The 13,723-nt window shown below is 42.2% G+C and overlaps 1 protein-coding gene across 3 annotated transcripts in view; it reads left to right on the forward strand.

The window, feature by feature from the left end:
- ZNF638 (zinc finger protein 638) overlaps positions 1–13,723 on the forward strand; it is a 57,048-nt gene that overhangs the window by 22,382 nt on the left and 20,943 nt on the right. For all 3 annotated transcript variants that reach the window (XM_033161105.1, XM_033161106.1, XM_033161107.1), the window contains exons 3-12: positions 2,388–2,449; positions 3,312–3,356; positions 5,159–5,436; positions 7,069–7,355; positions 7,779–7,925; positions 8,937–9,068; positions 11,278–11,720; positions 11,856–11,911; positions 12,483–12,863; positions 13,159–13,208. In XM_033161105.1, coding sequence (XP_033016996.1) covers positions 2,388–2,449; positions 3,312–3,356; positions 5,159–5,436; positions 7,069–7,355; positions 7,779–7,925; positions 8,937–9,068; positions 11,278–11,720; positions 11,856–11,911; positions 12,483–12,863; positions 13,159–13,208 — 1,881 coding nt within the window. The remainder of the gene's footprint in view (positions 1–2,387; positions 2,450–3,311; positions 3,357–5,158; positions 5,437–7,068; positions 7,356–7,778; positions 7,926–8,936; positions 9,069–11,277; positions 11,721–11,855; positions 11,912–12,482; positions 12,864–13,158; positions 13,209–13,723) is intronic.

Here is a 13,723-nt window from a genome sequence, read left to right on the forward strand (position 1 = left end):
CTAAGTGTGACCTCCTTGCTCTGGATCCAACCCATGGATTTCATGCAGCTTTGAGAATTTCAGTGACCATAATCTGTGTATGAAATATTATCCTCCATACCAAAGAAGATACTATCATGAATGTCTGATAGTCTCTTTTCCTGATAGAGAACCAAATGACGGGGTTGGGAGCCAGATACAAGTATGGGATTTCGACAATAGTTTCTTTGTGGGTGGGGGGATCGCCCCACAACACAGAGAAGTATTCTTGAGACAAAGTGAGAGATGTACAATATTGATTTGACTTTGATTTCCAAACATCTTTTTTATTTCGCTTAATTCTGAAATAGATTGCCCTAGACATTATCACAACATCCAGTGTATTTCTCCGGCTCTTGCCCCATGCATCTCAAGGGCTTAGCATGGGTTGCATTCATTTGTTGCTCCCAACAATCATAAGAAGGCTTTAAGTACTTAGTGCAGTGTTTCGCATTTTCAAATTTCAAAGGATGGAAGGCCGGTCATAGGTAATTTACCGATGCACGGTTACTCAAAAATAAGTCCCACTGAGTTAAGAAGGAATGTACTGTTAGTGTGATTATAATTTTGTCCTTAGTGGATTACTCAATTGTTACAGAGTTTTTAAAACTTTTCTTCTGTACCAAACTTGTGTTTCTCTTAATGTGCTTCGTGCCCACTTCAAACTGTGTGTTACTATCCCAACCAATTCTAGATTTTCATTCAAAGAATCATAATCCCATTAGCTCAGGCTGTGAAATAAATGGAGTTTTGTAAATTGTATTTTAACTGCACAACGGTGGTGCTCTGAATTATATGCATTGCAGATGTTCATGTCTCCTAGTTTATATTTCTTACTTACTCAAAATCCTTTTAAGGGTGTGAGGGTGCGGAAATAAATCACACAATCCTAAAATTGTAGAGTGGGAAGGGACCGCGAGTCCAACACACTCCAGGGCAGCAAACTTTTTGCCCAACGTGGGGCTCGAACCCATGACCCTGAGATTAAGACTCGGCTCTATCGACTGGATCAGTCTTTGCAGATGCCTAAAAACAGAATAAATACTGCAATATGGGAATTGGTTTGGGACAGAAAAACTTTGTACGAAATAAATATCTTTGTTGCCTGTTGCTTACTCTACACACACTAAGCAGAATGTGAGTGTAATTTATTCAATGTTTTTCTATTTTCTTGCATTCTGCATAGAAGTTAGTTGTGCTTCACAACTGTTTAGGTTCCTTTCCCCACCCATTCATAAATTTTTGGTGCAGAACATGAATTTTAGCCTCTTTAATATTTAAGGGCATAATATAATAATGTTCTATGGGCAGCAAAGCAGGAGGTTTTGTGATTCCTGAGACAGTAGTTTGGGTTTTAAAAACACCCGGGGAAGGGAGCTTAACAGATGCGAGAGACCTAGTGAACACCACGCTTTCTGGTGCTGCTGTTACTAAGATGACTGGTTGCTGTTTATGTTTTTAGGCTTATATCTTGGGGGTCTTCAAGGCTCCCAGAAAAAAAAAGCCTTACAGATGTCTGCAGACCATCTTAATATGTAGCAGCCCAGAATACATTTATACATTTATTGTGTAGCACTGCAAACCTTAAAATGCATAGATTATTATTATTATTTGTATACCACCCTATACCTGCAGGTATGTAGTTTTTTAAAAGGGGGGAGGGGGATAAAAAAGTTTTGTTTCTTTGCAGTTCTTTATGTCGAAACACTTTGGACACACACTTTTCTTCTACCTCTATTATAAAGGTACTGATTGTAGTCAAGCTATATAGGTTGTGATGTCCCCCATTGCTCTTCCCAAGTCGCTGCTGCCGACTTGCCCATGCAGTGCTATCCCAGTTGTCTGTATGGTGACTAATGCTGGAACAAGTGGCCAGAATAGTTCTGCATTGCTCCTTTTTCCAGGAGAAGGCACCACAAGGCCATGGCAGCTGTATTTGGGTTTGTTTCTCTCTCTCTTATCCCCCTCTCTGAAAATTATGGCGTTTCTGTCCATATTTGGATCCTTCTGGGCCAATGTAAAGCAGTACTTGGTAGACCAAAATACCCTAATTTTGTTCTGCATGCAGTTCAGATGCCATTAGTTTGGCAGGTTTGAATTAACACAGAACAGCAACATACTGCATATCTTGACTTCAGATGACACTACACTGTAGATCATCTTGATAGAAGAAATCTTAAGCTTGCCTTAAGAGTTTTGGACAACCTGAGTATATAACACGGACATGGTTAAAAGGGCAAATGGTGGCAGAGGGCGTGAGAAATCCATGTATACTACCATGAGCTGCATGGAGAAAAGGGGGGATGTAAATGTCATTCTAATAACAATAAAATACTCGTAACTATGATTTATGGCTTTTCCTTCTGTAGGACTGGATTCAGCATCAGAATAGTACTACCCACATTGAGAACTGTCGTCAGCTACGCCAACAGTAAGAATGCCCATTTAATTTTGTGCATTAATTATACAAAGACAGACTTGGTTCTTGTACTTTCCTAAAGGGATAGTAATAGTCAATAAAATGATTTCAGTGGGATGTGAATTGCAACCATAACACTTTTAAGCAGTTTGATCTGTTTATTCTACACTGAAAAACTCTAAATGCCATGAAATGAGATGAATGGTTTTTCAATTCTAGGGAATTAGGGTTGATCTGAGGCGGAATATAGCCACACAACTTTAAGCAGTGTAGTGCTTAAAAGGTAGAAGAACCAGTGGGTGGGTACAGGGTCAACACCTCCATGATCAGGAAGGGTGAGGAGCATAGAACAAGCCAAGGACTCCAAGGGAGAGGCTCACCATTGTGGCAGTGTGGGAGGGGCTGAGCCAAGTTGCAATGAGGGCAGTTACGTGGAAGGATGGAAAGAGAGAAAGAGCATGGAGGGTGACGGTTCTCTAGGAAGCAGAGCGGGTAGTAAGCAACATGGGGATGAGATGCACAGAGAGAACGAGAGGGTGGGTGCTTGAGCTGGGATCCAAACGTAGGTCCTGCTCTCAGGTATTTCTGGGGCTGGACTGGACTAATGTGACTACTTTTTAATTCTGTATTGTGGTCTTTCACTTAATTCAATTGCTGTGTTACATGTTCACCTTAAAAGCTCCCAGGGAGATTAGGACAACCTCGTAGGATCTTTTTTAACACAGAGGCTAACTTGGGAAATGGACACACCTCTGCAAACCTCACTCTCCGCAGCACAGGAAAGGGAGGGAGGTGCTTCTTAGTGGTAGCAATAGATAACAATGAAAATAATTCAAAAAAACTTCTTGCATTGATAGTTTTATTCTTGAAACAGATTTCCTGACTGGAATCCAGAAGCCTATTCTTCATCATCAAAAAGGTAATTTTGCAAATATGACTACTTCTCATACTACTACTACTACTACTACTACTACTAATAATAATAATAATTTATTATTTGTACCCCGCCCATCTGGCTGGGTCTCCCCAGCCACTCTGGGCGGCTTCCATCAAATATTAAAATATATTTAAAATATCACAGATTAAAAACTTCCTTAAACAGGGATAAGGTGCAGTAATATTTCATCTCTCTTTTTCCTAAAGACACTATAATGGATTGAGTTCTCTGTGGTTGGGGCAACGTTATTTAAATTTTGGAACTGTGGATGTTGCTTAGCATGTAGTCCCATGGAGATTTTGCAGCTGCTTCTTTCCGCTTCTGCTTCTTCACCACCCACCTTTCACACTGATGTCCCAGGGCAGGTTGCAACAACTAAAACACAATATTAAGAACAGTTTAAAACAGCTCAAAATCACTGGAATAAGTTGGATCCTGAAAATACACATCTCAAGTGTCAAAAGGTAGGGTAAAGACATGCATCTTCAGTATTCACTGCCAGATGCTTCTCTGTGGGGAAGGAGTTCCACAATGTAGGGGCTGCCCCAGAGAATGCCCTCTCCCAGGCCATCACCACCCTGAGTTTCTGAGGGTGGAGGAACAACCAATTATATATAACTTAGCATCTGTATCTGAAGAAGTGTGCATGCACACGAAAGCTCATACCAAGAACAAACTTAGTTCATCTCTAAGGAATTTTTTTTATTTTGTTTCAACCATGGCAGACCAACATGGCTACCTACCTGTAATTAGCACCTGAGAGTTATCATAGTTACAGAGCTTATCATGGTTATAGAGCATCATATTTGTTTAAGTATGGCATTGCCTACCTATTTGGCACTTGAAGGCTTGCATGAGTTTCTCCTGAGCCCGAGGAGTGTTACCAGTGCGAATACCAAAACTGTAGGGGACATTCTGTAGGTGCAGCCTGCTGATGCTGTGCGAGAGTTCTCTCACCATGACTGAAATGGTACCATAGTGCAACTCAGTGTCTGTCATAACACCAAACTGGGTTGTATCCTATGCAGTTTACTCAGTGTAAATCGGTTGAAATTAATGGATGTGACTAACATAGGCTTCTTAATTTTGGTGAGTTTACTCTGAGTTGGATACAACACTTTGTGTGAAAGCTTCATTGCTTGGCTTCTTTTGCTCCAGCTTTTCCTTGCTAGCAGGATGTCCCCCTTTCTCCTTTACAGTGGGTACCTTGGTTTTCAAACAGCTTGGTTCACGAACAAATCAGCTCCCGAACACCGCAAACCTGGAAGTAAGTGTTCTGGTTTGCGAACGTTTTTCGGAAGCCGAACATCTGACGTGGCTTCTGCTTGAGTGCAAGAAGCTCCTGCAGCCAATTGGAAGCCGCACCTTGGTTTTCTAACGGTTTTGGGAGTCAAACGGACTCCTGGAACGGATTAAGTTTGAGAACCAAGGTACCACTGTATAGGTATAATAAATCAGGGCAGGTTGTTGACATTTCTTTGGCATTCCAGTTGTCTTGATGTAGCCCTCTTTTTCAAATCCACCTTTATTTTCACTCTGTGCTACTTGCGGGACATAGGAGTCTCGATCTGAGGCTCATTCCTGGTTGTAGAATCCACAAGGCCAAATAACATCTGAATGCACACATATCCTGTTTAATACTGCCCTGTAGTTTTATTTCTTCTAAGGAATAAAGTATTTTTTTTAAAATTAAAACATTTTTCAAACTATCCAGTTAGATCAGATTACTTATTTCATATTAAATACAGAATGCTGGGGAAGAACAACCTTTTCTGTTTTTACAGACATGAAAGTGACCGAAAGGAAAACCATACGCCGAGGCGACGCTCTTGCAGTTCTAGTCCCAAACGCTCAAGACGCTCAAGCTCTGGCCACGCTTGGCGCCGCTCTCGCTCGCGGTCTAGGAGCCCTGGGCGCCGTAGACCCAGAAGTCGAAGCCCAAGATATCGGCATGGTCCCCGGTATAGGTCAAGGTCTCCACGACGCCCTCATTTATCTTCTTCACACTATCGAAGATCTTACAGCAAAGAAAGAGGATCAAGAAGATCCACCAGATCTCCAGGTAAAATGGAGGCCCCAGCCTGTGGGCTTGCTTAAGCCTTGCAGTGGTCCTGATCTGATCTGCAAAGCCATTTCCATCAAGGCAAGGCACACCCAGATATGATGTTAGGTGGGAGGCAAATAAAGATGCAGCTGCAAAAGAACTATTTTTGAAATGTGCTTCTGATTGTTCCTGGGCAAGTGGACAGGTGTGTGTGTGAGAGAGAGAGAGAGACACAGACAACGCAGATACAGATACATAGAGGGTGGCCCCATCATGTCTAGTCTGGTGTTAAGGGAAGGAGAATATTGTGCCATTGGTTATGCCTACCATTCTTTCACTCTTGAGCTCAGGGATAACTGAATTACTACAGTGGTACCTTGGTTTAAGAACAGCTTATTTTATGAGCAACTTGGATTAAGAACACTGCAAACCCGGAAGTAGGTGTTTTGGTTTGTGAACTTTGCCTTGGAAGCAGAACATGTTTCGCTTCCTGTTGAGTGTGTTCCATTTGTAAATCGAGTCCCCTGTTGCTATGGGAAAGCACGCCTTGGTTTAAGAACGGACTTCCGGAACGGATTAAGTTTGTAAACCAAGGTACCACTGTGTTCCTTTTGGTGGGAGAAACAGGGCTTTAAACCCCCCCCCCCCAATTTTATGTTTCTTTTTTTTTATAAAGATTTTTATTATTTTCCATTAAAACAAAGAAAAACATAATATAGACATAAACATAAACACCATACAAAGCACAATACAAAAATACAATAAAAACAATAACCATATAAACAAACATAAAGAAAAACATATACTAACCTTAACCAACACTTATCTTCGTAAATTACTTATTGCGATCTTCTCTATTCAGGGGGCTTCCCCTGTTCCCTCCACTGTCTTCCAAATCATATATATGTTATAGGTAGCTTCATATCTTGTTCCATTAACATTTACCATATTTCCTACTTTGCTTTTATGTTTCATGTACAACACCACAGCATACCAACCTTGCTGTTCATGAGATTTAGATCATAGTCCTATATTTTAGTTCAAGAAGACGGTGCCCATGGCGCCATGGGATTTAGGAGTTTCAACCCTACGTCACTTAGCTGGGTTGCTCAAACCATTTACATTAAAGGACAAAATTTTTAAAAGTATCTGGGTTCCCCATTGCCTTTACTTATAATGGGTTTTATGGGGTGCTTTTGTTGTTACTATTACATTTGTGCTTTAGACTTGCATTGGGGGACGGGCGGGTCTATATACAAAGCTGTAGGAAAGCTATAAATCAGGGACAGTCAACCTTTTTATACCTACTGCCCACTAATGCATCTTTCTTGGTGGTAAAAATTCCTTACTGCCCAGCCGTGCTCGATGGAAGGAGGATTCAGCTTGTACCATAGAACCCCCTACTGCGCACCTAGAATCCTGAAACGCCCACTAGTGGGCTGTAGGGACCAGGTTGACAACCCCTGGTATAAATAGTGCCCAGCTCCTTATTTAATCCATTGCTGCTGCTGCTGCTGCTGCTGCTGCTGCTGCTGCTGCAGCTGCTGTGTGTGCCCTTGCCTTCTTTGGCCAGGATCAACAAGTAGTGGCATGCTTTTTCCATGCACACTGGCAAAACAGTGCATTCAGTATCTCTCCCCCTCCATTCAGGTAAGGACTTGGAAGAAGCGGTGAAATGTTTGGGTCCAAGTTTTGTTGAAGAGTACAACAAACAGAAATCGCTCCAAGCGCTCAGCCGAGGGTGTGCTTTAAAGAGCATACCGCTTGAGCCAGAGAAGACTCCTGGAAGTGTGAAGAAGACCCCAAGTCATTCTACAGCTCCCCCAAAGTCTGTCAAGAAAGATTTACCTCCTGGCTCATCGGATATTGATGTCCCAAACAAAGATGGAGTCGTAGCTGAGGAAACAAATGTTTCTCAACCCACTCCCTGCAGTCAGGTCAGTAAGTCTTCTGTGAAGGTATTTAGGCTTAATATGAGGTCTGGATCTGGATATATCCAGGGTCAGTGCGGGGTTAGAGTTCTGGTGTCTTTGGTATCTGAAGAAACGTGCATGCACATGAAAGCTCATACCAATAACAAACTTAGACTATGGCAGACCAACACGGCTACCTACCTGTAACTAGAAATATTGAGAAATGACTTTTATTTAGATAGTTTGTGAAGTCATTTCAGTGCTTTTTCAAGAAGGTTTTTTTTACCCATTCTTGCATTTCCCACAAGGCTCCTTTAAGTGCACTATACTTTACCTATTTCTGTGTGTCTCTCTGTGTCTCCCTGCCTGCATGCATGAGAGTGAGAAAGCAAGCACACAAATCAGTAACTGGTTTGAAATATGCTTGAAATATTGTTTCATTTTCAGATTTTAACAGACAAAGCCTTGAGTTGTGGTACAGTTCTTCGAATATCTGATTTACCAGATGATGGCTATACAGATAACGATATTAAAAAAATTGTTCAGCCCTTTGGAAAAGTTAGTAATATCTTGGTGCTTCGTGCTAAAAATGAGGTAAGTACCTTAAATGCCTAGCTGTCAGGTCTGCGTTGGGGTTGCTCACGAGTAATCAGGCATGAGTCTCAACTGTTTTAACAGTTTATTGGTGCAGACTATTTACAGTGCAGAGAAAGTGAAAACACAACCATCCTAGTCGCTTGCAGAATCTGGGAGTGCCGGTTTCCGGCTGTGACCCCCAACATAAGAATTTCGGCACTCCAAAGTGCCGCCTCCCTGGTCTCCTTTTGACCCCTCTGCGCAACTGGGGTGACGGAAGTGGCGTGCTCCCCTCAGAGCGAAATTCATGATGCGTGCTGGGGCTCTCAGCAGCCTCTCCAAGCCATTGCTTTGCCTGGCTGTTTCCAGCCTGCCCCTCCCCACTGGAGGACGTGCCGCTCTTCCCGCTTGAGGAGGTCTCACTACTGAGGAGGTGCCTGGGCTCTCAGTACATTGGCAAGACCTCCTGCCCTGCCAAGGGCCGTTCCCTGACACTAACATAGAGTTGCTGCAAAATATCCCATCTTTCCTGTAAGTCACGTTACAGGGTAATACTTGCGCTCAGTATACTCACCCCAGAGGTCCTACGTATAGCCTCTGGTGTGGTTCACAGCTGCACTGCACCACTGCTAGTAGTAAGCATGGCACACTGTGCATTCTTTAATCAATAAGCAATATGCTTGTCGATAGATTGTCGACTGATTGCTGGAGTAAGGCTAGAGTTTTGAAGACATCCATTGGAGGTGTGCTGAGGTGAGCTGTAGTTAAACAGTCTAAAATTTCTGATAGTAGTAATGGGAAAACCTATTTTAAACCTCACTTCCCATAGAGGTTTTTCTGTCTACCGCTAGCAGAAACTTTAGACTATTTAGCTACAGCTGTTTTGCAAAACCACTTTAAAAGTTTTCTGTGAACTTTGGCCACGGCTCCCATTCTCAATTTTCCTGATGCTCCATCACTTAAATCTGAAAAACACAATGTAAAAGGTTAGAGCAAGATGTAAATGATGAAACTTTCCCTTTTTGTTAGGCCTTTCTTGAAATGAATTATAAGGAGGCGGTAACAGCAGCTGTCAAATATGGTGAAACAGCTCCAGTCTTGGTTAATGGCAGACGTGTGAAAATAAGTGTCGCAGAAAAGTCCAAAGTGGATCCCAGCCTGGTAAGTTTGTGTAATTTAAGGTGCCTTCTTTCCACAGCATCTGACAAGGTCCCCCCCCCCCCCGATGGCGTACCTTTATGCTGCTTACTTACCGGTACTTGAAGCATTTATATCCTCCCTTTTTTATTATTATTTGTATCCCGGCCATCTGACTAGGTTGCCCAGCTTACGATTCAGAACATTTTACAGCCGTATAAGAATTCAGGACAACCAAAATAATAACAGCAGCAGATTTTTTTTTTATCAAAATACTAATTGTAGCTTTAAAATCAAAAATATCTAATTGAATAAGAATAATGAACAAAAATAATGTTATTTTTTAAAAATAATAATGACATTTAAGTGATAGCAGTGTTGGGTGCCAGGCATGCCTTCTTAGGAGACTGGCTGTTGTATTGTTCATTCTGTTATCACCAGGTTGGGCACTGCTTAACTTTTGGGTGAAGACACAGGCAAAATACTGTATATTCTGGCGTATAAGACTACTTTTTAATCCAGGAAAATCTTCTCAAAAGTTGGGGGTCGTCTTATATGCCGGGTAGAGAATCTGTGGTAGAGTATATCTCAAACTCTATATTTTAACTGGAAAAGTTGGGGGTCGTCTTATACGCCCATTCGTCTTATACGCCGGAATATACGGTAGGTGTCTGTCACCCAACAGCATTTCTCCATCTACTTTCCCACTACTTTTTTGTCCTTCCTCTTGCTTCAAACATAGCCTTTTTTATTACCGGTAGTTTGTCGTCTCTTGCAGTCCTGAGTTACTGTCTCCTGCCATGAAGGCAGATCATGGAGCCATCATGGCTAATGGCCATTGGTGGCCTTGTCCTTTGTGAATTTATCTAATCGTCTTTTAAAGCCAATCCAGTTGGTGGCTATCGCTGCCCCTTGTAGCTGTGAGTGTGTGCGGATCTTCTTTTATCAAGTAGTGTTGGGAGAGAGGGTGAGGGGAAACCTTTCTCCATGCCATGAAATTCCTGCATTGCGGGGGGTTGGACTAGAAGACCCTCAGGGTCCCTTCCAACTTTTCAATTCTGTGATTCTATGCTTAATATTATAAATTGATGCCATGTCACTTCTTACTTACCTATTCTCTAAATGTAAAAATCCCAAATGCTGCAACATTTCATCCTAGAGCAGTCACTCCGTCCCCTTGATCATTTGGGTTGCCCTTTTCTGAACCTTTTCCAACTCTCCAATACCCTTTTTCAAGTGAGGTGACCAGAACTGTTCCATTTTCTCTGCCATACTCTTTAATGCCTATATGAAGCTACTGGGAGAGCTGGGTGCAGCTGGGTGGGTTCTGGAGCAGGCCCTGAACACAGTGATGGGCTGGCCAGAAGCCGCAAGTAATGCAGAATGTGCTAGTTCTGTGGTGGAGCAGTTGCACTGATGGGTGCCAGGGGGTGCCTCACACTGAAAGGGGAAATTGTAGAGCTAGAAAAGGTTCAGAAGTTGTGTGTCAGCCTACTGAGTCTGTGTAGAAGAACTATAGCCAGAGGACTGCATCCCAATATCTGTGGCTTCCATTTGTGACCCTGTTGAAACAGAAATGGAGCAACTGAAAAGGGTAGATAGGTACAGTGGTACCTCTGGTTACGTACTTAATTCATTCCAGAGGTCTGTTCTTAACCTGAAACTGTTCTTAACCTGAAGCACCACTTTAGCTAATGGGACCTCCCGCTGCCGCTGCACCGCCAGAGCACGATTTCTGTTCTTATCCGGAAGCAAAGTTCTTAACCTGAAGCATTATTTCTGGGTTAGCGGAGTCTGTAACCTGAAGCGTATGTCACCTGGGGTACCACTGTATTGAAAAGGCCTTTAAGTCTTGTAATGTATGCCAGAGAATCAAAGTAGACCCTAACACTGAGTGTGTTGTTAGCAATTGCATTGTGAGTTGTTGTTGTTGTTCTTGTTGTTGTTGTTGTCATCTAATACTAGGCACAAGGAGGCCAGTTTTCATTGGGACTACAGCACTTGTGGAGGAAAGGTTTAATCTCCCTCCCTGCCTCCTCCTCAACAGTTATAACAGTGGTCCATTTATCTCTGCATCTGGTTTGGTGTTTATGCATACAGCTGTTAGGACAGCAATGTTACTGTCTGCTCAGTCATTGGGGAAAGGTATTTCTGTAGCTTAAGGGTTTTTTTTTTGCACAGATTGTGCATGGGTATATTCATAAAAGAGAACATAGAGTGTTATCTTTTTCAGAACAAAGGAAATGAAAAGAAGCCATCACAGAGTATCAAGAAAGCTCCTGTAGGTGCACAGCTTGTTAAACCTCCCCCAGACTCTCAGAATGCCAAGAAAGCTCCCCCAAGCCCAAAGGATGTCAAGAAAGCTTCCCCAAGCACGCAGAATGTCAAGAAAGCTCCATCAGGCACACAGAGTGTCAAGAAAGCTCCATCAGGCACACAGAGTGTCAAGAAAGCTCCATCAGGCACACAGAGTGTCAAGAAAGCTGCATCAGGCACACAGAGTGTCAAGAAAGCTGCATCAGGCACACAGAGTGTCAAGAAACCTTCCTCAACCTCCCAGAATGTCAAGAAAGCCCCAGGCTCACAAGATGCCAAGAAGCCTTCCACAACCTCCCAGAACGTTAAGAAAGCTCCTTCAAGCTCACAGAATGTCAAGAATTCCCTTGCAAGTGCAACGTGAGTATGACACTACTTAGCCTAGCCTATCAAATTCTTTAAATCAGCTTTTTAATTATTTTACTTTCCAACTTGTGATTTATTTTAATGGGATTGTATCCCGCAATTAATCCACAGTTTTGTTCCTTTTTTCAGGAAAGATCAAACTGCTGCAAAAAAGTCCTCGGCAGCTGTGTCACTGGCCACTGCCTGTGAGTTCTGGTTGCTTTTCCTTCCTTTATACTCCGTCTCCTGCAGTTTGGTGCATTGTGTGCTGAATGTGGGTGAAAAAAATTGAAAAAGAATCTTGCCTAGTCTTCCCATCTTGCAGGCTTACTGATACATTTGGTTCCCTGTCAGATGGAAATGTGTTGAGGAATGTGGTAGCTGCATGAAGAAGGGGGTAATGTTTTTCAGGGGTGGCAAGTTCAGCAAAGTGAGGCCTTGAACAAATACATTTTTGGATCACGGAAGCCTATTCATTTTTAATAAATACTTTCCCACCAAAATATGTCAAACTGAAATCCTTCTTGGGCTGCCTTTTTGTTAACAGTGCAGAGGAGCGTTATCTTTTTTATAGACTTCTCGTTGGAAGTCTTTGGTTCTTTTCAAATATTTGCTCATTTTAATGTTTCCTTTATTCTACAATTCTGTTACCAGAACCGAGTTCCTGTTTTGTGCATTTCTGAACCTTATTAAGCTAGTTTGAACATAGTCTTGGGGACACTGCCTTTGTAAACATCAAGCCCCCTCTAACCAGATGAATGTTTTGTCTGATCACAGCAAATGATGACAAAAAGTCTGGAGACTCTCGGAAGGCCGGAGAGACAAAAGTGGCTGTAAAACCAAAAAAGGCTGCAGATCTCAAAAAGACCACAGGAGCAAAAACAGGTGTGAAGCAAAAGAAGCCTACAGATCCCAAGAAGCCTGATGGGGTCCCAAAAGCTGCAGGAAGCAAGGTGACAGCAGAACCCAAGACAGCTGTGAAGTCCAAGGCAAACGAGACTGGAGGTACAAAGGCTGCTGTGAAACCGAAGAATCCTCAAAGTGGTTCCAAGAAGCCCGAGGAAGCCACAAAAGCTGTAGAGAGTGAGAAGACGTCAGAACCCGAGGCAGCTCTAAAATCCAAACCCAAGGAGACCAGCCTACCTGCAGAAGTGCCAGGTATCTTTGGAGACTCACTTCTGCCATCCTACTCAGAAATCAGCCCCATTGAGTTCATTGGGTTTACTCCCAGATAAGGGACTATAGGATTGCAGCTTTAAATGTGTTGCTTTCATTGAGGCAAATTTTTACCTGTTCCATATAAGACAATAGTCTGGAACAGAAGGATTGGTTCAGTTTAAAATTGGGGTTTCCTTGTTCTAGGGTTTGGGTTTTCAACTCCCCAAATGAACTCTTTGTCAGTGACAGCCACATTACTTTTTCATCTTTTTAAAAATTCTTTTTTTTAATACAGATGTGACAGAAGTTGCAAAGAACATTGAAGCAAGTGAATCGGTCACCAAGGTGAGCCAAGATCCCGGTGGATGCAAGCAATTTTGTCCTCAAAATGCTTTGCAAACAAGGGAGAAACTATGGAATAAAGATTTAAAATTTACAGCATGCAGCACACTAAAAGAGAATTTCATGAAAATTATATATAGGTGGTATCTGACCCCCTAGTAGGTTAGCAAAGATGTATAAGTCAGAATCAGATATCTGTTGGAAATGTAAAGAAAAGGAAAGTACCTTTTTATCCTATGTGGGGAACATGCAAAATGGCTAAGGACTTTTGGGAGATGATATACAATGAACTGAAAAAAATGTTTAAAAGGTCCTTTATAAAAAGACCGGAAACTTTTCTTTTAGGAGTAATTGGTTTAGATATACCAAGCAATCAGAAAAAAGCCTGTTCATATACGGAACTATAGCAGCCCAAATGGTATATGCTCAAAAATGGAAGGAGGGTTTAATAGCAGCAAAGGAGGAATGGCAGATGAAATTGATGCAATATGCAGAAATGGCTAAATTAACTAGTAGAA

Source organism: Lacerta agilis, chromosome 9 (genome assembly GCF_009819535.1).
Source record: "Lacerta agilis isolate rLacAgi1 chromosome 9, rLacAgi1.pri, whole genome shotgun sequence".
Taxonomy (NCBI): domain Eukaryota; kingdom Metazoa; phylum Chordata; class Lepidosauria; order Squamata; family Lacertidae; genus Lacerta; species Lacerta agilis.